Raw genomic sequence first — 25390 nt, 5'->3', positions numbered from 1 at the left:
CAAGGTGACGTCTGGCTGCGCATTCTGCGCTCAGTGTTGCACAAACTGTAGCTCACGCCTTCGCGCAATTCGCTGTTTGACTCCCATAGTGAGCCTGAGATGATATAGATATAATTATATCAATAGTGAGCCAATATCAATATAGTGAGCCTGAGATGATATTGGGATAATGATATTATACAGTAGGTTATAGAATATATCTAATGCACTGTGTTATATGCATTATCTAATAAAAGTTATAATTTAATGTTTTTTGACGTCGTCCTTTGTGATAGTTTTTTTTAGATAAACAAATGCACATTTCACTAAGAAACATTTTCTCCGCCGCGTCGGAGAACATGCTTGTTTTTTTTTTAATCGTGGTTAGTTTTCGCTGTCCTGGCGGCTCACTCTGACGTCACACGCAGGATCCCCACAGCCGGCTGCGCTGGCTGCCCGCGCGGCTCTAGATGTGCCTGTGCGCTGCCTCTGTCATCTCACGGTTCGTGTCTGTATTGCATCGTCCGTCTACCTTTTGTATTTTGTAAGAACATATAATGTATTGGTATTTTATGTTGTATTATTTTCCTATATGATTTTTTTAATGTATATTATAACAATCTGTATAAAGCTGCCATTTGTTGTTCATCGCTTTCAGTTGAAATAATAAAGGAAAAATAACTCATTTAATTAATAGTCATATTACACAAGTGTGGTCGAATTAGGACCATAATGGTTTAGGCAAGTTGCATTTCAGTAGTGGATAAAGTGTTTTTTCCTCCCAAATATACATATGAATGGTGTTTATAGAGGCAATGTATTAATAATTTTAATCTAAAACCATATTAAAACTATTGACAAAGTTTGTGTAACTTTAAAGTACACTGGCATATCATGTACAACGATTATTATGAAGAACGCACAAGAAATTGTCTTTAAAACCGGAGGCACTTCTATACAAGAAGGATGGAGAGTGGAACAAGCTACTTCGCCATGCTTTTGAAGCCGATACACATGGCTTCTTTGAAATAAAAATGTCTAAATAAGAACCTCGGATCAATTAAGAACAAGCACTCAAACAGGCCAGAGGGGCAGAATAGCACAGGACCTTTGCTATATGCTGTTGTTTTACACTCCTTGAACCGTAACAGGAAAATACGTATGCCGAATTCTCAGACTGGCGCTCGCAACTGTCGCCGGTCTATGACGTAAAATAGCGACCGTTTTACAATGGATTATAGGAAATGTAGTTTGTCTGCCACTTTCCCTTCGAAATAACACTCAGGGCAGACTACAATGACTCCATCTCCTATAATGCTCTTTCACGTTTGCACAAGGTAGGAAGCGAACAGGATGTGACGTTGATGCTTTATGGTACACGCATATCTGAGAATTGGTGCAATATAGTAATTCTGTCTTATACAAGGGAGTGTTGGGAGCCGGGTTCCGGGAGATTTTTGTTAAGGATACGAGCCATTGGAGGTAAGGGACTGGTTTTTTTCATTAGCGACAGGGTAAATTACTCTGCGGATCATTTGAAAGTAGGTTACCATTAAAAGGTCAAGAAAAATATAAAAAATACCGTTCTTTCGCTGTAGAAGGTAGGTGCCCAATGAATTGTTTTATAACAATTATAACCGTGCCATCGCTTCGGCAGATGCCCAGTAAAATAAGGAGAAATGAGGCGCTTTGTAATGTGCTGATCCTCGCCAGCATTTGTTATGGTAACGCATAGAAACAAGCAGCCGTGTATAAGGGGAACTGAAGTTTCCAGTGTTCGGCTTTTTCACTGTGCTGTTTCTTGCTTGCCCGTTAGTCTGTGCCGGTGTGTAACTCCACGGAGCACAGCTTGTGAAACCGCACGTCTTCTGGTCTGCTTTCAAAGATCTTACTATGACGATTTGTTTTTGAGAGTTGGAGGTTTGAGAATTTTGGTCACTGAGCCGGCAGCGCCGCTAACGGGAAGAGCAGATGACAGCTGCACGAAAGTAAACGGTAGGGTCGGGGGCATTTCGTCAGAAAGACAGCTCCAGGCCGCTGCTGTGAAAGCCTGTGCTGTCAGGTATGACGTGCGCACACGGAGTTCAGAATGGGTGTGTATACGCTGGCTTTTCCCTTTTCTCTTGTTGCTATGTGCTCGTCCTTTCACATTCTTCATTGTTTTTAAACAGCATATACTTTCTGTTGTGCGAGAGTCACAGGATCAACCGGAATCTGACCTTGCCCCGTCTCATGCTTACTGTGAATGGACTCTTCCATACGGGAAGGAGAGACATGCTTAAATGTTGTAAACCCACTTTTTATTCACATTTAGAACACATTGCCTTTCACTAATTGAATTCTATGAAATATTTCATTTATTCGGATGAGCCATTTCGACGGTAAAGGCAATACTCAACAAACCCAGTTCATTTGCTTTACAGCAGCAAAGGTTGATTGGAAATACAGGACATGCTTGATATTTATTCATGCTATACAGTGTCATGTGTGGAAATATTTTTAGTTTGTGAACAAACAGGTGAAAAGTGAAGAGGAGAAATGGGAGAATCATTTGAAGGTGAAGGGAGAAGGATCTTGGAAGCTAACATAATCATGTCCCAGAAGAGAGAGAGCCCTTCTCGGTAAAGGAATGTAGCGATATCAATAGACAGATAATAGAAATTGTGCTGCCTTTTTTTTTTCTGGGAATGAAGTTTAGAAGCCTGTGGTTGTTTCAGATGACTCCTGTCATGTGGCTCGGGCAGTGTCTGAAGGTCTGGGGCTGTGTGGACAGCTGAAAGATAAAGGAGTCTCCAAGTTGTTCACAGCATGTGTCACATGCTCTAAAGAAGAGGTCCCAGGTGGGCGCTGTGTGGAGTAACCTGGAAGCAATCGAAATCTTCCCTTTGGCCATACTTTATGTGTGCTTTTGTCTTCAAATTTCTTAAGTGGAAAGTACCTTAATCTTCTGTTTCGGGGAAAAAGAGAACAGTTAGACTAACAGTCAACGACTGTGCTGGCCTTACAAGCCCATCTGTGTGCTGCTTTTTCACCCGGATTCTCTCGTGTGGCTCATGCTTTACTTCGAAAGTGGGGAAATTGACAATATGTAGTTCAAGGAAGTAGCTGCGTCAGCATGAGTCGGCTGCAAAGGAACACGTGAAGGTTTAAAAGGAACAAGTAAAGGTTTATTCCGTGCTGAAAAGAGAAGAAAGGAAACGCAACGTGTTTTTTTTTCGGGTGTCCTGCGTGGAAATGACGATGTGTGCCAGCAGGGGGCGGATTCTTTCACTCGCCATCGGGGAGAACAGCTGGACCTGCAGTGAAAGAAGTGACGTGAGCAGAAGGCCAGGCGACGTCCCCCATCAGCTGGGATGAGAATAGAGGTTCAGTGGTGAACCTCTACTCCTGTGACCTGTGAACCTGTGACCTGTGAATTGCCATGGAATGGCAGGGAGTGTGATAGTGTCCTTTGGAGAAGGGCGGGAGTACGGGGTGGATTGTGTCCTGTAGCTGTGCCTTTCTCAGCTTCTCGCAAGGACTGCTTGCTTGTTTTCTGTTGGCATAATTTTGTGGGGGTGGGGGTAAGCAGAATGAAATTGTGCAGGTGCCTCACCCACCCCTGCACCACCCTGCCACTGGGCATCGCCACTGGCAACTTCAGCCCAGGGAGGGGTGGAGAGGGCGCCGATGGGACACAGATGACAGCTGTCATCATTTCATCATCAAACCAGTAGCATCACCACTCTATTCCCTCGCCAGTCTTCACTTGAGTAGCTCATTAATCATTTAAGTGATATTCAGCTGCAGCTCTTTCCGCAGAGAGCTGTCTCCAATTTAACCAGCACCAAAACATTAATACATAATAAGTAATGTTATTGTTATTCCTTTATATTTCATGCGTATGTATTTTGCATTATATTGATGTGCTTGTTGTTACGGTTGAAATATCTCATTATTTGTAGTGGCTTCTTTAATAAAATGCTCTCAGATTTATTGTGTGAAAAGGCGGCTTGTGCCATTTTATAAAATGGTTACTTATTTTAAACACTCGCTTAAAAGATTGTTGCCCGTGTGGCCGAATTGGTATCCATAGATATCCAAACTTAGCCAGAAATGTAGATTGGAAATATCTTTTAGAGTGACCATTGTATCCCTTTCTGAGTCTGGGGACACCAAGGATGTTTGGGTCAACATACTGAGCAATTGGACCTCCTTGTATCTTTGCATGTATGTACACAATGTGAGAAGGAGATACTTGAATGCAGCAAATGGTAGAAAGTCTTCCAGCTGGATGGGAATTTCTTCCTTTTTAATTTGCTGGGCAGTGCATGCTATAAACCCCGAGTGTTTGCAAGTGGAAATCTACTCCAGTTCAGTGAATAGAAGATTCCCTCCTCTGCTGATGGCTATTGTGTGTAGCATTGTGCTGTTGGGAAGCGGTACTCTGCATTATTTATTCGAAACCAGGAAACACTGTTTTCCAGTGAAGGGGTGCTTGAATAGAGGGGAAACAATGACACCCGCTTGGAAAGCAAACATTAATGTTGGTTTCATGTCCCTGTTGCCCAGTCTTACTGACAGCTGTAGAGAGCTGAGTAAGAAGGACAGGCTCACTTTGAGAAGGTTAAAAAAAGCCCTTACAGGGAAAGAATGACCCTTTTTTGTCGAATTTGTTTAAGAATCATCTGTAAAATGAAGGCTTAGCGAAGGCATCGGAGCTGGTTAGGAGAGATTGATAGATTAACAATGTACACAGGTTCTGCTATTTGAAGAATACTTACAGGGTGACCTGTAAGTCAACATTATGCCATCTTTTATGTCATCTGTTATGTCATTTGCCATGTAAGTAAATACACACAGATAAGCGTTTCATTTAATTTCATTTTCATTTCATCAAAGCGCTTTGAGAAGCCACCTTTAAAGGCGCTATATAACATAAAGTGTATTATTATTTTTCTACGGCACATAACTTGAACTTGATCAGTCAGTCAAAAAACGATCAAACTTGATAAAAAAAACTGTGCTTTTGTTAATGAACTCATTTGGGATGAATACGATTTGCATTGTGAAGGGCATAAAACAGCATTGCAGGGCGGATTTGGCCCTGAACCCTCACAGAGCGGCGGTGTAATCAGGATCTTTCCCTCCAGGCACATTATGAGCTGCTGGCCGTGACTCGGGAACTCGTGGACTGGCCGTGAGCAACCATGAGCGGGGCTGCCCTGGGGATTGAGATCGTCGTGGTGTTCTTCCTGGCGCTCTTCCTGCTCCACCGGTATGGCGACTTCAGGAAGCAGCAGAAGATGGTGCTGTTTGGCACGCTGCTGGCCTGGTACCTCTGCTTCCTCATCGTCTTCATCCTGCCGCTAGACGTCAGCACGGTGAGAACATTTCCGCGTCTCCTCTTCCGCCGCCCGCTCTGCTGGCGCTAGGGCTCTCACGCCAGCGCACACGTGTCCCCACGTGTCTCCTTGGCGCCAGGTGTGTTGTCCTTTGCATTTTGTGGGTCGCTGTCCTCTGTCATTTTCACGAGATAGGCGGAAAATGGCTGCCTTTCAAAAGTAAAAGATCAGGTGGAACTAAAAAGGTATTCTTGAAAGCCACAGTTGTCCTCGTGTCATACTAGTGCAGCATTTACCAAGTTCCTTTTGCACTGTTTATAAAAACAGTAACCCTACACAGTAATAAGAAAGTGTAGAAATTCGGCCAATTGAGTCAGAGGATATTTTAATAATAATAATAATAATAATAATAATAATTGCTTACACTTACATAGTGCTTTTCTGGACACTCCACTCAAAGCGCTTTACAGGTAATGGGGACTCCCCTCCACCACCACCAATGTGCAGCCCCACCTGGATGATGCGACGGCAGCCATAGTGCGCCAGAACGCTCCCCACACATCAGCTATCAGTGGGGAGGAGAGCAGGGTAATGAAGCCAATTCATAGATGGGGATTATTATTAGGCCAAGATTGGTAAGGGGCAATGGCCAATTTGGCAAGAACGCCGGGGTTACACCCCTACGCTTTTCTAGAAATGCCCTGCGATTTTTAATGACCACAGAAAGTCAGGACCTCGGTTTTATGTCTCATCCGAAGGGCGGCGCCTGTTTACAGTATAGTGTCCCCGTCACTATACTGGGGCATTAGGACCCACACAAACTGCAGGGTGAACGCCCCCTGCTGGCCCCACTAACACCTCTTCCAGCAGCAACCTTAGGTTTTCCCAGGAGGTCTCACATCCAGGTACTGACCAGGCTCACACCTGCTTAGCTTCAGTGGGCTGTGTTGTGAGTTGCATTTTAGACTGGAGTTGTTGGCATGCACTCACCACCTGGGTAGAAAAGCTGCTGTGGGACTCGGCCCCCTCCAGCTCTGTTTATGGTGATGTGTGCTGCACCAGGTGTATGGCTGAATTTATCTAGACCTTTCCTTTTCTGTTTCTCTTATTGCGTTCAGACCATTTACAAGCAGTGCAAGAACGAGACCGAGGCTCACTCTGCTGTGACACTACTGCTGGCCAACCAGACAGCTGGGAACGGCTCCATCTCGCCCACGCCAAGGTCTGCAGCAACACTCCTTGCCTCATCTGTCAGCCAGAGGTGGTATTTACAATGGGAATGAAGGAATGGCTTCTTGAATAATGGAAGCTAGAATGGTATTTCAGCTGCTGGATGGAAGTATTGTATGTGTTACTGGCTCCTTCTTTTTGTGCCAGCAGGTGTTTAGTTGTGCAGCTGGTAAAAGTGATTCCACATAGGAATTTCTCATTTCTCATTTCCACGATTATTCCTTTCCAGTGAAGATGTTTTGTTGGGAGGCACTTAGTTATACAAGGTGTGGTATGAGCACAAGCTACCAAAACCCTGGCTTCTTCCAAGACACAGCTCAGCTGGATGAGATCACACCTGGATGAGATCTTTGAATCAATCAGCTACAAGCAGCTCAACAGGATAAATGGTCCAAATGGCTTCCTTTTGTTGTAACCTTTAAAATGCTCTTATGTACTGTATGAATTATGTATTTTGTTTCCCTGGCCTTGGAAGATGTTTTATTGATTTGTTGATGCTTTTTGTATTCAAAATAAGTCAAATTATATTAGTTTTTAGATTGATGGTCCACAGTGCATAATTCACAGTTAGCTCACCGAGTGCTGCAAATTAGTTCAATCTTTGTTCTTGGAAATGTGGCCAAAGTAAGGAGTCAGCATCTTTACGTTAGAGGCTGAAAATAGGCATCTTTAGTCTTTCTTGTTCACATTATTAAAAAGGAAGCTGATTATGTATTACATTTCTCAGGTGGTTTGAATTCATTGCAACGGTGCTCAGGTGGTTTGAGTATGTAATAGATTTAAATGAGAATCCTTGCAGAAAATTAAATCTAAATTAAAGGGTGAGTTTTTTATGGTATGTTATGAGTAATTTTAATCTATATATAAACGTGAAAATTGGCAAACTCATTTTGTCTTCATATCTGTGTATCCTGGGTTTTCTTTTTCACAGTATTTTTCTACACCTTGTATTTTATATGATGGTTGTTTAAAACAGAAAAATGATGATGATGATGATGATGATGATGAAAGCATCTGTATTTCCTTTTCAAAGTTTACAAAGGAAGGTGTGCACCAAGCCATGGAGCTACATACCGGATGGCATCATGCCCATTTTTTGGCGCGTTGTCTACTGGACGTCCCAGTGCCTGACCTGGTAAGGCCTGTCTTTAGCCTGTATCTACCGTATATCAGTCTGTGTTTGGGTCTCATTTACCTTGTCGGGCCATGGCAATGAGGTGGGACGTGGGGGAGTCGGTGATCAGTGCCAAGTGTGTTCTGGGACAGCAAGAAGACTTTCATTACACGCATTTTCTGTATTTTCCTACCTTGAGTAGATTTGCGTAAACAGGCGTGGTATTTAAAACATTCTTAATGCACTATTAAAAAAAGCAATGTTGAATAAGAGCTGGCAGCTGAAAGGATCCGCTTGTTTCTATGCCTGTAGTTTGCCTGCTAGCTGATCATGGTGAGCCAGGTGTGTTGCACCTCAGGACATACTGCCATGGCACACCTACACAAGTGGCAGTGCTGTCTCGAACACACTGCTTCCCCACTCTGCAGTGTGAGGCTTTTGCAGAAGGCACAGTGATGTTTTTACAGACAGCGTGCATGTAAGCATTTTTATTATTTGTCTGTTTTTCCCCTTTCTGTGACCTTGACCTGCTGTTAAAGCGGTGTCCAGGAGTTACACTGTTTTATTGCCGTCATGGAAATTACAGGCCTTGCTCAGTGAACCATTCCTTTTTCCAAGAACCTGTTTAGAAAGTTTGAATACGTAATTGTGTTTTTAGTGCAAAAATCCTGAAAACGATCATTTTAATGTTCTTAACACACTGATTTCCTTAACTAATGGACTGTTGCAGCAGAGGGATGCTGTCACCAGAGATCTCTGATATCTTTGTCTTGTTAGCCGTATATCTGGACTCGCTTGTGCTGACAGTGTTTTGAGGCACAGATGCCTCTGACCTGTAGCCATTCCAGGCCAGCTTGGGCACCCTCACCGCTCAGCCTCAGCCCTGGCACTGCCTGGGCACCCTCACTGCTCAGCCGCGTGCTCTGTCTTTGCAGGCTCCTGCTGCCCTTCATGCAGTCCTATGCCAGGTCTGGGGGCTTCTCCATCACCGGGAAAATCAAAACCGCCCTGATTGAGAACGCCATCTACTACGGCACCTACCTCCTGATCTTTGGATCTCTCCTGATCTACGTGGCAGTGCACCCGAAGTGGCACCTAGACTGGTGAGGTTTCTGCTTCATTCATCAGCTGCTGTCGTTCTTGCCGTTTGGTCACTTCAAATAACTTAAACTAGGAAGTGGTTCAGTGGGAAAATCGCCAAGGTTTCCTTCTCCACCTGCACATAACTGTTGTTTGATCTGGCCCACTTCAACTAGGAAGTAGCCGGGTCAAAGCAATCTAAGAACTGTTGTTAAGTGAAGTATTAAGTAATATGCCAGTGTCTTATTCAAACCATTTCAAGGAACCACCCCCTTCTTTTATTTCAGTTTATTTTTTTAAATTCCACTTCCCATCATCTCTAAGGTAATTCTGCATCAGAGCTGAATTTCTGCGGCTTCCTGTGCTTTAATATAACTCTGTGTTTCGTCCTCCACTACATAGCCTGATCATTTCTCAGTACGTTAATATTCCTCTGTGTAAGGAAAAAAAACTATTCTGGTGGAACAAGGTATGAGAGTACAGTTTGCTGTAGTTTGATGTCTATCCTTGCAGTGTGCCTGCAGAATTGCTGTTTTTTGTAACACGGGCCGAAATGGTTCTGGGAGAGAGGGCTGGAGCGACCCGCTGTAATGTGGTTCCAGGTCTCAGCTGCAGACCATCGGCATCACGGCCGCCAACACCTGGGGGCTGTTCCTACTGGTGCTGCTGCTGGGCTACGGGCTGGTGGAGATCCCTCGCTCCTACTGGAACGCGTCCCGGAAGGGCTACCTGCTCATGAAGACCTACTTCAAAGCCGCCAAGCTCATGACTGAAAAGGCAGATGCCGAGGAGAACCTGGAAGATGTCATGGAGGTATTGTAGGCGGGCTGGTGTCGGTCCGCGGCCTGCTGGAGTGGGTGTTCCACAAACTGAACAGTTTCCTTTTCTCTCTTCTTTAATTGTTTTTCACCAAAGACAAGCAGCTCACTCTACTATTGTGTCTCCAATTGTAGAATTGTATAAGCACATTGTTTGACAACTAGCAGATTGTATTGCACCTATAATTACATTTCTTTCAGTACGTCTGTGTTGAAAATTGACCTCACCCAAAACCAGAAAGGCAGTTTCTCAATATATGGCCACATGTTAACCCTTTTTCTGAACAAAGCACAACTTTTTGTGGATGTGTGGAACATGCTTTAATCATACTGGCCAGTACTTGTATCAGGCACAGTGGGCTCAATTCTTCAAATCCTGTATTTAAAGCAAAACTTTTTTTTTTAATACTGGATTCTACAGAAAATTCGACTGGAGCTCAACCCTTCTTGTTCAGTTTCTAGTGCCCTATTTATTCAAGAATGTCATCCAGACTTTTCTTGAAAATTTACTGAAATTGAAGGACACTACTTGAGAACTAACACATCGGTCAACTCCAGTTTGATTCTGCATAGAATCACTGGTCCTTAAGTCCCAGCACCCGAGGAACCTTCTAAAATACAGAAAGGAGCTCTTCAAAGACGATTACATTTAAAATGACAACGGGCGATGTCAGAGAGGTATCAGTTGAAACACCTTGAGAATGTTTTTGCAGGATTGCTGTGTCAGCAAAAGGAAAAATTTACCACAACCATCTTCTTCACAGGCTATAACCTAATTTACATCTTTTGATCTATCTTCTTTTGGTGTGCTGTCTGTGCAGGAGGTGCGTAAAGTGAGCGAATCCATTAAGTATAACCATCCCTTGAGAAAGTACATTGACACTATACTAAGAAAGGTAAGAAGGCTGAAATGTGAATTTCAAGGCTTGACCATTTCCGTAAAACTGAACTTAAACTGATGGGATTGAATATTCCTGTCATTGCTTAACGGATACATTCCTCTTTGTCATTGCCTTGGAAATACTGTGCATGTGTGCAAAGATTCAAACTATAGAAAACTTAGTCTCCACATTTTGTATGCAGTGGCCTTAGCAAAATCATTGTATATGTATAAATGAGAACAGACGAGAAATTAAGTCATAGTAAAAAGACTGATCAGTTGCTTTTTTAATGTATGCCTGTGTGACAAAGGAGCTTTTACTTCAAGACATCTTTGAAAATCTTGTTTGGTATTTTGAAAAGCCCTGGCTTTTACGGTAGCAATAAACAGCAGGCTGTCCGCTGGCCAGCGCTTTTTGTGGCTAGATTATTTTCCAGAAAAAAAGTTTTTATTACCTGTTTTTTTACATGAACACATTTACGTCCAGTTTTGTCCACCTCGCTGTCAGTGTGATGACTAGTGCAGGGGCTCATTGCCTGGAGTCTTCTTTCAGTGCCCCACGGACTACCAGGAGAAGATGGGTAGGAACATGGACGACTATGAAGATTTTGATGACAAGCAAAACACCTACCCAAGCGAGAAAAGCCTGACTAAGCTGCACAAGCAAGTACGCAATATACAGCTTGCTAATTTACAGAATATTACCTGTAAGAAAGAACTGTTTTGTGGTCTTACAGATCAACCCCTATCACAACCTGGTGGTTTCTTGTACTTTCATTGTCAGAGACCTTGGGTTTAATGATTAGCTCTATAATGGAAACCATTGCTGATTGATATACTTGTTTGAGAACAGCTAATGTATGCAAACATGCAGGAATACGTACCTTCGTGTGCACTGAAGAGATTTCGAATCTGTTGTGATAAACATGTAGCAGACTTTAGTGATGAATTCACACAAGCCTGTCTGGTTTTTACTGGCAGTGGAGCTACATCTGGTGGTACAGGCGTATTTTAAGGTATATGCAAGTTTGCTCAGGCGTTTGCTGAGGCCTTGCTTCAGGTGAAATAAGCTCGTACCACAAAAGAACATCCATCCATTTGCAATGAGCAAATTGCAAAGAGGGTTGTGGTGTAGCAGAGCCTAACTCAGCAGGCACAGGAGGCAAACCTGGACTTCAGCCTAAAAGAGCAACAGAAAAAATAAGCATTTTAAGGCCATAGTCTGCCTGCCTACTGCAGGATACGTCGGGTCCATCCTTAGGGGAAGAGTGAAACTGAAGGGGTTGTCTGTAACGCAGTCCTCCAGAGTGGATTCCTTCATCAACTAACAAAATCTGATTTTACAAAGCTTTAGAATATTTGTTACATGGGGTTTTAGGAGGGGAGTTTTCTGTAATGACGAGGTTTGATCCCCATCGAGAGCCCGCTGTCCCAGTAAAAGCTGTGGAACATCGGCCCATGTTCACCACTGTCTTCCGGGCCAGGTGATCTACGCTGTGCAGAGGCACAACCGCACGCAGGTGCAGTGGCAGATCCTCCTGGAGCAGGCCTTCCACCTGGAGGACGTGGCCAAGAACGAGGCCAGCGCCACGCGCCAGTTTGTCAGGAGCTTCGCGCCCCAGGAGCCCGAGGGCTGGGTCTCCCGCTATCTCTACACGCCAACTGTAGGTGAGCAGCATACGACCTGATGTACCAAATGTGGCCACTGTGCCCCTTGACTGTGATGGTGACTGCAGTTTGTTCAGCTGGTTGAAGCTGCTGGGCACAGCTCATCACCTGGTCCCTAAGCACGAAGTCCCAGTCTGGCAAGTGAGCCAAAAATCATCCGAAATCAGCCGACGACGCGGGTGTGTGCGACCTTGATGAAGGCTGATGAAGAACATTTGATCGGATGCGAATGGCCGAACGAGCTACTTGACAATTAACAGAGGCCAAGGCCTGCATCTCTGTACAGCACCTCTGCTTCAGACAGTGGTAAAGAGCTCTGCTTGCTTCTGTGTCTGTGTACTGACTTTGCATGGAAGTTCTGGCACGGAAAATCCCTTAAACATAAAGGGACTTTGAGTTCAGTATACAATTAGGGAAAATCCTGTACCTGGACAGAATTCCCCTATAATGCGTGGTTTGCTTTCATATTCAGCTGTTGTCATATTTACAGAACTGAAAGTAATTAGAAATTAATCAAAACATAATAAAACCATATTTTGTCAAGTAAATGGAAGACATGGTAGTATGTTTTTACCTTAAATATTGCACTTTTCATATCAAGGCCTTAACACTGTCTGAGAGAAGACTTGCAGTAATAAGACTGACGTAAACCCTTGATCTCATTCAGTTTCTCGTTAGAACTTTTACGTCAGGCATGTCAGCTGCCCGTGTCCCTGAACAGGATATGATGCTTTGAAAGAAAAATGAAATATATTTTCGAAAACTGGTTTATCCTTTTTGGATTTGGACTTTCTGGATCGTACTGTTTGTCCCAAGTCAATTTTTGTGCTGTGTTTTTTGAAGGGAATTGCGAACTGTGACAAGCAACCTTGCGTCAGTTTTACATCTTAATATAAGTAGAAGCTTATCCATTCAGCACATTCTCACTCTGGAAGTGTTTTGAAGAAATTGGGTGCAGTCTTTTCTCTGTATCATGGTTGACGATGGGCAATAGCAGGCTGCCCTTTATGCAGAAATGGAATAAGTGACCCAGAAGTGTTGAGTAGACTGATACTTGCGATACCGAGCCCAGGTGGACACTAGAGTCGGTAGCCTACTGACCGCTGGACACCACAGCCCAGGGCCCCTCTGGTTTATCTGGTGCCTGTGTGTCTCTTGTGCAGAGTGGTACTGGGAGTGCCAGCTGAAACAGTGGTTTTACCGGGCTCTGGCCATCTTGCTCTCGGCGTTCTCTGTGGCGGTGGTTTGGTCCGAATGCACCTTCTTCAGTACGCGCCCAGTCCTCTCTCTCTTCGCCGTCTTCATCCAGCTGGCCGAGAGAACCTACAATTACCTGTACATCGAGGTGAGAGATGTACCTGTACATCTGCAGCTGCCTGGGAGAAACCTCGCTGTTACTTCATGGGGGCTCTGCGATTAGCATAGCAAGCTATACTTTTAGCAAAGGAAAAACCATGTAACTGAGTATTGGAAGCAGTAACACTCGTTGGGTTTTAAATATCTCTTAGTATAGTCATGTCCTTGTTTAATCTAATGTTGGTCTACCTTAGGTTCATGTGTGAGCGTGTCTGCAGTAATTAAAGTGTTTGATCAGTTTCCCCTTGTGTTTCTTCCAAATTCCATCCCAGATGGCTTGTTTTATCACCATCTTCTTCCTGTGCACCTGTGTGTATTCCACCGTGTTTCGGATCCGAGTCTTCAACTACTACTACCTGGCTTCTCACCACCAGACCGACGCCTACAGCCTGCAGTTCAGTGGAATGTATGTAGACGCAGACACAACCGGTTGTCTGTTCTTTTGTTAGACCTTTATTTAACCGGGCAAGCCAGATGAGAACAAATTCCATCTACAATGATATGGGCCTCATTCATAGAGTGTGAAGTAGGGTCAACCCTCACCATTTAATCCTGTGTGGAGAGCGACACGTAACAGCTGCTCTTCTGTCAAGCCTGGGGTTTGAGGTAGCATTCCTCTGGTTAGAAACCAAGCGCCCTGACTGCCACAAAATCACTCGGCTGTTGTTTGAACCTGTTGTTTGACTGTTGAAATCAGCTGATTCATACCTGCGTCACATGGGTCACAGGGAACGGGGCACTTTTGTAAGGAGCACAAGAGAAAGCTGTAGGGAGGAAAGTAGAGGACTCCACCTCTCAACAGCCCCTTGCTGGCTATTTCCACAAAATGCCCTGTGGCGCACACTGTTTCTTTTCTGCTGATCATTTAACAAAACAAAAAAGGCAGATGTGTACTGTGGGAATATATTTATACAGTTATTCTAGATGTTCGATGTTTGAGTGGTTTGCTGTATCACCCACAGCCCCAGAAGATAAAACACAGGCACAGAACTGACATTCTGAAACAGACACTCGGGCTAGAAAGCTTGACCAGCTCGGGCCTTTTCCTTATTCTGGGTCACAGAGCACTGACATGTTGAATAGATATCCGTGCCTGGAGCTTGCTTCACCATCTACATTGCCAAAAGCCCTGAGGTTAGAACCATAGGAATGGTTATACTCATGTCTGTGAAGGATGTGTATTTTAAAGGGCTGTTTCTCTCCTTGTCTTGGACACCAGGCTGTTCTGTCGCTTGACACCTCCCCTGTGCCTGAACTTCCTGGGATTGATCCACTTAGACTCGACCATTTCCCATCAGAAGAAGGAACAGACCGCCTACACCTCTGTGAGTGGAGTACAATTACAAAAGGCCTGCCTTCCATGCATGTAGCTGTATTTAGTCTCTACTGGAAAAAAAAATCTTTATTTCTGTTAATTAACCTGCCCTTTGGAGAGACGAGGGTTATCAGCCTTTCTGCCAGCATGAGCCATTGTTAGATTGGTGTGCCAGGTAATGAAGGTAAACTTCATTAGACAAAAGCCAGACGAGCCATATGATCAGCAGGAAATGAAGACAGAGCAGTGTTGACTCAAGCTGTTTGCTGTAGGAGGCGGTTGGTCACATGCTTCTCCTGAAGGTCACATGCACAGCTGTTCACACTGCAGGCGGATGCAGTTGTAAATAAGGAACACCATTCAGGAGGTCTTTGGGAGATGTCTCTGCCCTGTGTGAGCCGTGGGTGCAGAAGAGGTAGCGTGTGCATGCTCAGTCGAAACATGGCCGGGAACACCCCACACGTTGCAGCTCAGTGCGTGAGCCAGGGGTGGCAGTGCTGGTGGTGTTTGGGGTTGATCACACTCTCTTCACTTTGATACGAGACCTCAGGTCTGACAGCTTTCTTGCTGTGTCTTTGGCTGAGGGTGACAAAGATGGCACATGGCTTATCTTCACCTCCCATTCGTAGCTCGGTTGCACTACAGCAGCAGCTTGGTTTGAGAGTCCCGTTGTGTGGTGGTAAAAAGCCACAATGTGTTGTTAACCGTACTGTGGCTTAAAGACGCATGGAAGGGCTTTGCAACTTGTTCTCAGCTCAGCCGAGCTCTAGGTAAATATTCTTCAGGGAATGCAAGGTTTTCACATTTGTTCTCAAAGGCTGCAAAACGATGGCCTCTCCTACTGTGCCTTAATTAAATAAGAAGTAGGTTTTGTTTTATAGTTTATTTTACTCACAAAAGAAACCTAATTAAGTGCATGTTGTCACTTATCATGGAGAAACTCTGTCAGACATGAAAGAAGGCAATTATCAGGGGTCAAAGTCAGTTTAAACAAAGCTTTAAGAGGCCAGTGCTGTATTATGGCATTGTTTGCTCACTGCCAGTGTTGAAAAGCATGCTGATACTGAGTGGGCTGCAGTTGTAACCTGCTCTGAGTATGACCAGCAGATGTCTCTCTCTGTCTACCAGTCATGTGATTCTGTACAAGGGAAGAATTTCTTTAAACAAATTTATCAAGATCAGACGGCACTTTTCTCATTGGAGTGGTCAGATGTCGACGTTTGAAAGCACAAAAGTTATACTTTCACATACATTGTTTGCGGCTTACATTTATCTCTTATTTCAGAGATCAGATGATTTTCTACCTCTTTGTATAGGTTATTCTTTGGAAATAATAACATTTCATAACATTGAAACATAACATGACAAGCTGTGATTACATTAGATAATGAAGTCAAGATACTATCAAAGTTCTGTTTCTCTTTCGCTTTTCATTGGTCTTTCTTTTTGTACCGTCAACAATTTCTCTAGAGCATGTCTGCTCTCTCCTGTTGGTTTGTTTCTCCAATGTAAGAATCCTGCACTTAGAGTTCAGCAACAAAAACGTCAATCTGAGATTATAGCTTATTAAGGTATACAGTGAATCCATGCTCTTTAAGAGTTAATATGTGAGAGATTGAAAACGCCCAGTATTTAACCTTATTGTCTTAAGCTGCTTGATAGTGGTTATGTGAAAAGTGATTTGAATTGAGGTGATAGTATTGGTGTTTCAGTGGACTGAAGCCATACTGTGCTCTGTTGCAGATCATGGGTTCAATGCGGGTGCTGTCCTTCATTGCAGATGGCTTCTACATCTACTACCCTATGCTGATAGTCATCCTCTGCATCGCGACCTACTTCAGGTGAGGCTTTCTTCTTGTTTGTGTCGCTGCCTTGGTGTGAGAAAGGCTCAGCCAAAAACATTTGTCCCAGCAGAAGTAAACCATCCTCAAGAAGAAGTGACCCAGAGCTTGTTCTTTTCTCGTTCCCAGCAAAGCTGCCATCAGTGTTGTACAGCTAGCGGTAGTGTTTTCGGAACAAATTAGTAAGTCCTCACGACAGGCCCTGAGTGTATTAACTGTTTTCTGCTGTTTTCCTTTTTTATTGAATTCTTGTATTTCTATTGCTATTCCATTAAAGAAAAAAGTGTGCCTTCCTTATCTGAGAAGGGGCCATCTTCTTTACCACACAGTTTATAATCCAGGAAGTCTGGGACAGTGCAGTTTGTCCTTTGTACTGCCATCTCAGTGCCAAGGAGCAGGAGAGCAAAAGACTCTCTTTATGATCAAATCTGGAAGCCTTCTTGTCTGAGGTTTTTTTTTTATTTCCATGTTACATAATAAAAGAACTCTATGATAAAGAAGTAGTTTCTGTAGATTTTGGTTGTTGTTTTTAATACAGTTTGTGTCGAAATGGATATTATTACACTTATATCATTTGCTGTTGCCAAGAGACTATTCAGTACACTTAAATGCAGCTAGGTTTTCTTTACATCGAAAGAATAAAAGAGCCCACAGAAATCCGTAAATATGCCCATCGCTCAATATACAAATGCACGGATTACAAACTTCCACAATAAGGAGATGTGCATTTTCAAACCTGTTCTTCTCAGTTACATTCTTAGATTGTTAGTACTGCGAAGGCGCATCCTTCAGAACTGAATGGAAGACACCGTGCTCATAGTGTGACCTGCCTCTGCACAGTTTATCAGTGCATCTGCATCTTTGAAATTATGCACTCTAATTATTTTATTTTATTCATTTTATTACCCGTTTCTGTAACAGAGAGTATGTCCTCAGGAGTGTGATTTACTTTCAAAAATTTTTTTTGCCCTCAGCCTTGGGACCCGCTGTTTGAACTTACTGGGGTTCCAGCAATTCATGGGAGACAATGACATGACCTCTGACCTCATAGATGAAGGAAAAGAGCTCATCAGGAGAGGTAATGCAAGAAAGTTTCAATTGATCCAATGGGGGTGCCCAAATATAGACTGCGAAAATAATGAAGTGTATAATGTGAATATTATTAAAGTGAACACTCAAGCTTTGATTATGACAGAAAAACTACAAAATTACAGCGGAAGATCTCAAGGGCTTCCTCTCTGTTCTGAAGGCACATGTTGATCGATTCTTATTAACATTGATTGAACAGCTTGTTACCTGGAAACATTAATCTTTTGTTCTCGATTGAATAAAAGTTACTGAATGGCTGCCTCCTGAAATGGAATGATTGTGCAGTTACTAAATGCCCCATATGTTTGTGGCCCTGGAAGAGCTCTTTCAGATAAGGCTTAACAAACAACACCCCCGCCACACACGTTTCCTCTCTATGCGTGAATCCTGAGCTGAATAGCAGCATGGACTCCTGTCAATGTGTGTAGTATTATAAACTTTTATATATGGTATATAAATTTGTATACATTTATGTGCTACATATAATGGAAATTAAAAAAATATCTTATAGGTTGTGTCCTTCCCAGGGATTAAAGAAGAAAATTCGTTTTTTAGCATACTATGGTGAACCCAAAGAGCCGTGCGCTTTCTCTGTTCAATAAACTAAACTCAATAAATCCTACTTCTCTCAATGCAGAGAAGAGAAAGCGCCAAAGAATTGAAGATGGGGAGAACAGAAGAAGGGTGAGTGATGGTTTTTGCCAGCTGCAATTTGTAAATGTCTTTTGCCTTTGTTTTTGATTGTTTAACTCTGGGTCACCCTGGAGACTTAAGATTTAAAAAGATAAATACCTCAGGGGGACTACAAGCAACTATTAAAGGTCTATGTTTCCAACTAGTAATAAGTGGAAATGCTTTGCGTGGTAACTTAATATACAGTACCAGTTCCCTCTTTTCTTAATTATTATATCGTGTTGTACTGTATAATAGTTCTAATTTTACATTTACCCAGCTATTACCACATATTCACATTTGCTTTTTGTTTGTTCACTCAAGGTTAAATCGCTTACTGTGGGTTTTTAAACGCGTTTTGGAAATTGTTCTGTTTGGCTTCCCTGGGTTTTTCTTGTTTTAACAGATCTGTCTGTTGCAGGAATTGAAGGATCGCTATGGAAACCCGAGAGAGGACTATACCCGCAACAGGAATGTTAATTCAGAGCTGAAAGAGACGAATTTCTCGGACTCGACCAACGTCAGTTCAAGCAGACGTGAGTGACTGACCTGTCTGCAGTTTTGCATAAGGGCCAGGCCTGTGCCATGCTGAGAGGCAGTGATTCGCCTCTGAACATTTTGACACTATGAAATGCATCACTGAGGGCAAAGCCTTAAGCTTAAAGTTTAAAAACAGAGTTTGTGGTATAAGATGACATCTAGCTCCAGTGAAGTGAGTATGCGTTGTTCAGACAAGCCCTTTTGGTAGGAAGAGTTGATGAACTGCTGTCATGTTAGTAACTGAGCTGAGGAGCTGCATTATTCAGTTAAGTCACATTATACTTTAAGAGCATGTGGCTCGGCTCCCTTGTCCATGATTGTACATTGTACTTCTCCTTTCTCTTACGCTAGAGGACTCACACCTCACACCAGTGCCGATTTGCCTCCTCTGTTTTGGGTGCTTTTTTATTTTTGTACAAGGATGGCAGAAGACGTACAGTAAAGGCACATAATGAAGGGAGCTTTGGCAGAGGTGACAACGGGCAGGCCTGCCCTCATGTGCCCGGTGCGTGTCCCTCTGTTTCAGAAGCCATGAAGTACACCAGGTCCAGCGGCCGGCCTGACAGGGACCGCGTGGAGCTGCTGCAGGACGCAGAGCCCCTGGACTTCAACGCGGAGACCTTCTCCGATGACCCGCTGGAGGCCGAGCCCGGGAGGTAGGACGAGCCCGGAGAGGCTCTTCCCAAGTTCCCCTTTAAAACTGGGAAAAAAAAAAATCCTGGAAGAGATTGATGCCCAGATTCTGAAGCTGAGCTTCCGTGGGGAAGGGGTGGGTTAGCTCTGCATTTCCTGCTCTTCCGCTGGGTCGTGTACCCCCCCCCACAGCTGCTCTGTCTCGGGTCCTTGTCTCTCATGGGTCACACGCGTTTTGCAGACAGAGTCTGTACATTGTGACACGAGTTTGATTAAATAATTAATGCAAAGGAAATGCACAAGATAATAGAATATCATACATCTTGGCATGAAAACAGTAGTTTGGCTGTTCTCCTTGTTTACTTGCATTAAATCACTTTAAAAAGGCATTAATCGCCTTGCCAGCCTGCCCCTCCTTTTAAAAATCAAGAAGGAAACGTAACCTTTTGTGTAGTCAATCCATTTTTCTGTTATTTCTATAGTCTGAGGGAAACATCTAATCCTGTTAACCTTAAATCCCAAGGGATAATGTCTCTGGGTGAATTTCTGTGATCCTTTTACAGCTTTTCTGTTTAGTGGTTTGTTGATATAAAGGGAAAATGGCTATTTCCTTGAAAATAAGATGTAAATAAGGTACAGAAAACAACAAATGGGATTTAAGTACACATGGACGTAGCACAAAGTTTTCCACTTCACAGCATTGAAGGATTTTTGTGTGATTTGTGTGAATACGTGTCTGAAGAACTGCAGGGCTGCAGGGTGTACAGGCTATGACCTCAAACAGCCTCCTGCCCTGCCTCTTGGTAAAGTATGGCCAGTGGCCTCCTGTCTGCTAAGCATCTGATGAAATAGCTGGGGCTCAGTCAGTGCTAAACATACAGCATAAGCCTGAAATGTAAAAAGACAGTTCAAGATTCGTGTGACCAGGGTATCTTTCCTTTCCAGCAGGCACCCTCCTGGGGGAAGGTATTTGTCAATGTCCCGAAGTCGGATCTTCGACGACGTGTGAACCAGGCAAGAGGGAGAGGTGCAGTTTGGCCGAGATCCTCCTGCACAGATCATGTCTCTGATCTAGCTTCCTGGGCCTCTTCACCCAGACACATGCCGGACATTCAACCCAACACCAGGCCTGACAACCAGACAATAAGGTTTGCTTGTCTGTGAATGTAGCACATTACCTCTCGTGTTCAACTGGCAGTTCTGTATCATGGCTTCTCGTGGCTCAGTGTGGACTGTAGACATTGCATATGCCCATCTGCAAATCCACTTGGAGTGGCTGCAAGCCTGGAGCTTTTTATAACACGAGTCCTTTTCTTTTTTTTTCCTGTATCAGAATGTGACTTTTTTCAGTAAACCAGAGATCAGGCAGGCACAAGCTGGCCGCTGGCCCCTGGCCCCATCCTCCAAGCCTGTTCTGTCTCTTTGCAAACTGTTCTCACAGCTGGTCTTGCTTCTATATGGATAATGTGCTGCTCCCTCTATGGTTCTTCTTTTAAAAACAAAAATGGGCCACAGCATGCATCAATGTCATTTTCCAAAATTACCAATAGCTTTGGGTTCCCATGTCTTTCTGGCCAGGGCAGGACAGTTATGATAAGGCAGCAAAACACACCAGGAGGAGTGAAACATGCTCCTGCATTACTGATCGACTGATGACATCATGTGATCCGATGTGTCTCTACCTTTTTTGGATTTGGTGAAAGGAAGACATACTGTACTGTGCTTAACTTTTAAGTAATCAAGTTTTATGTCAGAAAACCCTTGTGTACACAGTTTTAATTAGTATTGTGTACTTGCCTCCGACATACTATGTTACATGTGTCCAGAATAGAAATACATGCTGGCTTGCCTGCACATGCTGTTGGCGCTCCTCCAGTCCTTCAGTCTGCTGCAGGAACAGTGTGAGGGGCTAAGGGCTGGTGGCACTTTGAGAAAATGGCTTGTTTACTGACCTTCATTACCTTACAACTGATCACACACTAAAACACGGCACCTCTGTAACAAAGCTCTTTTTACCATTACAAACAAAGCAAGAAAACCTTTCTTGTGTTTATTTCTGAACTGTACATACAAAACCTTGTAGCTGTGTCTGAAGTGTTAACAGGTTATTGCATAATCACTGTAAGTAAAAAGTACACTGAATTGTACATAGAGGATTTTTTTGTGTACGTGTAAAATCGCATTATTGCCACATTTGGTGTATTTAAAGGTGTTTGTTTATGGCCTTGAAATGTTTTTATTTCAAGAAAGGTTTCTCTTAATTTATGGAAATCACTACAAGCTGAAGTACCGCACTCATGTGAAAAGTTCTTTTTCTGCTTTAAAGGGGTATATGGCTTTGGGCACCGCAGTCAGTGTGATCAGATCCATATTACAAAGGACGTAGTGTTCCCAGATTTGCATCAGGCTACATTGTTTGGAAGTGAAAAACGTGTGTTTTTGTTGTCCTGAAATTTTGGTGCTGGGGCTACCTTTCTCAGGATCATAAGTAATGATATCGTTTGTCACGAAAAAACTGCTTTACTGCTTTTTGCCTCTGTTCGTTGTCTGGCATAAATTATGACATGACTGTGCCTGATCCTAACTGTGTGGCGTTTCCTAACAGTGATGAGAGATGCTCAGAGATGGTCATACCCAACCACACTCTAGATGGGCTGTGCTCACTGAGGACGGAATTCCTCAGGGTACAAGTCACCAATTTTCACTCAACACTGCTCCTCACAGGTACTGAAAGATACATAGGAATAACTTTTATTACTCTGTTAATGACTTCGTCCTGGTGAAGAGTTTTTTCTGCCTCTGTTTTGAAGAAGTCAGTGAGTGTTAACTGCAGTTTCTTAGATACTGCTGTAGACTGGTATTTAACATTTTTGAGGGGTTTCAGTTGTGTGAATACTGTCTCTTCATTCCCTTGCTGCCTAATTATTTTTACTTTTTCACATTATTTTGCCCAGGTTGTGCTTTTAAGTTCAAGCCAGTCATCCAGTTATCTGTAAAGTGTTGTTCCTGAGATGTGAACTAGCTCTCGAATATCCCCCCGCTTCTGCATAAGAAATGAGACTTAAAAAACAGTCTTTGTCTAAATTAGCAATACTTTCTCTCTCATGTGCAGTGTCTTAATCTTAAGTTGTGATAACTCATTCTTTTCAGCAGTGTTATGTTACACTGATTCTTGTTCACTGTGTCCTCTATTTAAATTCTCAGTTCTGTCCAGTATAACATTAACCTGCAGAGTGCCAAAGTTTTCGTTTGTTTTATTCTTAGGGTAGCTGAAGAAGTGACCTTTTTAGAAATGAGCGCCATCCTGCCATTGAGCAATAAGGTTATAATATCCATCAAGATTTTACATCTTTACAAATCAGTATGATATGATCATGACTGATGTATGTATTTTATAATTATTTTAAAAAGAAGTAGTCTCTGTACACTGCAGTTCAGACAGCTTTGTTTTAATTCATTTTACTGTCTGGGTTCCCACCATCATTAAACTGAAAAGATAAAAGTATTCGGTTCTAAATGAATTTGTAGTAGATAATGTGACTGTGCAAAAGTATTGACATGTCTTTCTCTCCTGTAAATGTAGCCAAAATGTGCTTTGGTTATGGACCAGTTGATACTTAAATACATACTGGATATGCATAAAAGCCAAGCTCTTCTCTAAAAACGTCATTCATTAGTTTATAAAAGGTAAAAAAGAAACTGGATTCTGTAGTGAATCAATAATGTGGACATACTGAAAAAAGAAAACTTTCACATTGGGGAACAATTTCTTCAGGTGAAGTGCAATGTTTGTGATAGTGTATATGATTTTACTGTAGTTTTAGCTTTTTACAAGAAGCCCACTACCCAATAAAACCACCCTTTAATGCAAGTTCTTCCTTAAACGTAAAAGTAGATCAGATTTAGGATTAAGGATCTAACTTAATTTAATCTTAACTTAATAGGATCTAACTTTTTAGGATTAATTGTGTTGTGTGTTAACTGCAAATATGTTAACGACCCCAGGTGTACATAAAATAAGCTCTTCAAAAGTGTTTGTAATTTCTGTCTGATTCTGACTCTAAAGAGTGAAGATCTGCTTTTGGAGAAAGAAGGTTCCAAACGAGAGGAGGCCTGACTGGCTCATTTGGTAATAGTATGACTGGCACACGTACTAATCCCCCTGTCTTGTATTGAGTATACAGTGCAGTGTAGGTGCTCTGATGTCGTAGAGTTTGGCTATTTTATTTCTCCTGTGCTGTATTTCTTCCCTCGGTTAGCTTCTGCTTTGATCATTTCCACATTCAGGGTTCAAGAAAAGCGATGCTCCTTTAAAGGCTTAAAAAATCAAATAACATAAAATCAAACCAGTCATTTTCTATTTAGCCTCTGGTCCTGTATTTTAAAACTAGCTGAAATTCCCTTCGTGTAAAATATGATAATATCCTCATGTAGTTTGCTTTGCCTTGCACACATGTGTGCTGTAGGCTCTTTGCAGCATTGTGTAACCCAGGTGAAAGGTCAAGTGCTGGTCAGATTGCAATCTTGGACTGGTAAGGGGAACAAAGCATAAGGGTTTTTGGAACCCTTTGCATGAGAATTCCCCTGATATCTTCTAAAGAGTGAACTAAAATGGTTCTCTAAAGAGGCCTGTGAAAAGGAACATGATTTTCTTTTGGCTAGAGATCCAAATCCCAGTGATCCTCACTCTTGGTTCTGTCGAGCAAAAGGTGTTTTGTTTTTCATTCTACCTGAGCTCTTAATAGCTTAACTGGATCACTTGTTAATTTCACTGGTTTTACTTACAGTATGTCTTTCATCATTAAGGAGTTTGTGTTCCCCAGCAAACGTGTAGAGCTCTGTCTCCCCAAAAACAGGAGTGTGGACCAGTGATAAACTTTAAATTGTTTGGAAGCAAAAATGTTTCCAGCAGCTCAGTGTAAACTGTCAATATGTAATGATGATACTGACAGGTAAATAATAGGTTCTTGTTCTTGGTGTAAAATGCACTTATTTATTTTCCCGGGGATTTCTTTAAACATTCTCATGCCGCAGAAATACTTTCCTTGCACTTAAAATACGCTGAAGTGTCTCTGAACCATATATTTCTGTAAATTGTATGAAGGATGAATTTAGAACAGAAATATATAAAGCAGTTTTTTTTTCGTAGTGCACGAATGTACATTTTTCTAATAACCATGTGTTCTGTTCATGGAATCCATAATTTATTATTACCATCTTGTTTTGATTCTCTGTATATCTAAACTATGACGAACTGTAGTGACGTGCACAAATTAAATTGGCATCTATTTGAAAGACCTGTCCTTGTCTTTTATGGTCACATTTGCACATTTATTCCTGAGTAGACCAGCTGCATCTGGCTCCCTTTCAAGAGAAGCAATCCGTGCATCCGTGTTCTGCGCTTATTCTCGTTCAGGGTTTACAGGTGACGAACTCAGGGTTTCGAAGGAGGAGGAAAAAGTGTGCTTCTGTGGGACGCACAAGGCTTGCGCCTTCTTTCTGACTTCGTCTCTCCATAGAGTCGCTCTCGTACGTTTGAGGGCAGCCAGACGTGCTCGGCCTTGGTAATGCGCTTTAAAAAAAAATCATACCCTTGGAAGCTGGGGGAAAGGAATGTGCCGGCCGGCCTCCAGCTCTTCCCATGTGCACGCCACCTCCTCGTGGGGAGCTTGTGCATGACCAAGATGCCCCGTCCTCCACTTGTATGTGAACACAGCCCACTTATTCATAAGAGTGGTTACACTCATGAGACCACACCATCTAGCCCATGTGGTCATAAGTGTAGTAAAGCAACTTTTCCCTTTGTACCTATTTCCACAGCTGGGTATCTCACTGGACCAATGTGAGTGAA

General features: G+C 42.8%; 1 protein-coding gene across 5 annotated transcripts; it reads left to right on the top strand.

Moving 5' to 3' along the window:
• The first annotated feature begins 423 nt into the window (after window positions 1-423).
• lmbrd2b (LMBR1 domain containing 2b) lies at window positions 424-24836 on the top strand. Of its 5 annotated transcripts, none has more exons than XM_069186916.1 (18): window positions 424-481; window positions 5112-5342; window positions 6422-6525; window positions 7567-7668; window positions 8583-8750; window positions 9330-9540; window positions 10367-10441; window positions 10979-11092; window positions 11910-12093; window positions 13257-13438; window positions 13722-13855; window positions 14669-14774; window positions 16508-16605; window positions 17580-17683; window positions 18332-18378; window positions 18788-18902; window positions 19433-19562; window positions 20485-24836. In XM_069186916.1, exons 2-18 carry the CDS (start codon window positions 5169-5171, stop codon window positions 20546-20548), a joined length of 2112 nt encoding a protein of 703 aa, XP_069043017.1. In that variant the 5' UTR covers window positions 424-481; window positions 5112-5168; the 3' UTR covers window positions 20549-24836. The 5 variants fall into 5 exon arrangements, with proteins under 5 accessions (XP_069043017.1, XP_069043018.1, XP_069043015.1 ...); XM_069186917.1 differs by lacking the exon at window positions 424-481 and adding an exon at window positions 1341-1461 and having other exon boundaries at window positions 20488-24836; XM_069186914.1 differs by lacking the exon at window positions 424-481 and adding an exon at window positions 1341-1461.
• The last annotated feature ends 554 nt before the right edge of the window (window positions 24837-25390 follow it).

The sequence above is a fragment of the Lepisosteus oculatus genome, chromosome 3, assembly GCF_040954835.1.
Source record: "Lepisosteus oculatus isolate fLepOcu1 chromosome 3, fLepOcu1.hap2, whole genome shotgun sequence".
Taxonomy (NCBI): Eukaryota; Metazoa; Chordata; class Actinopteri; order Semionotiformes; family Lepisosteidae; genus Lepisosteus; species Lepisosteus oculatus.
The sequence above is the reverse complement of the archived record's forward strand: the minus strand, read 5'-3'. Positions and strand labels throughout refer to the sequence as shown.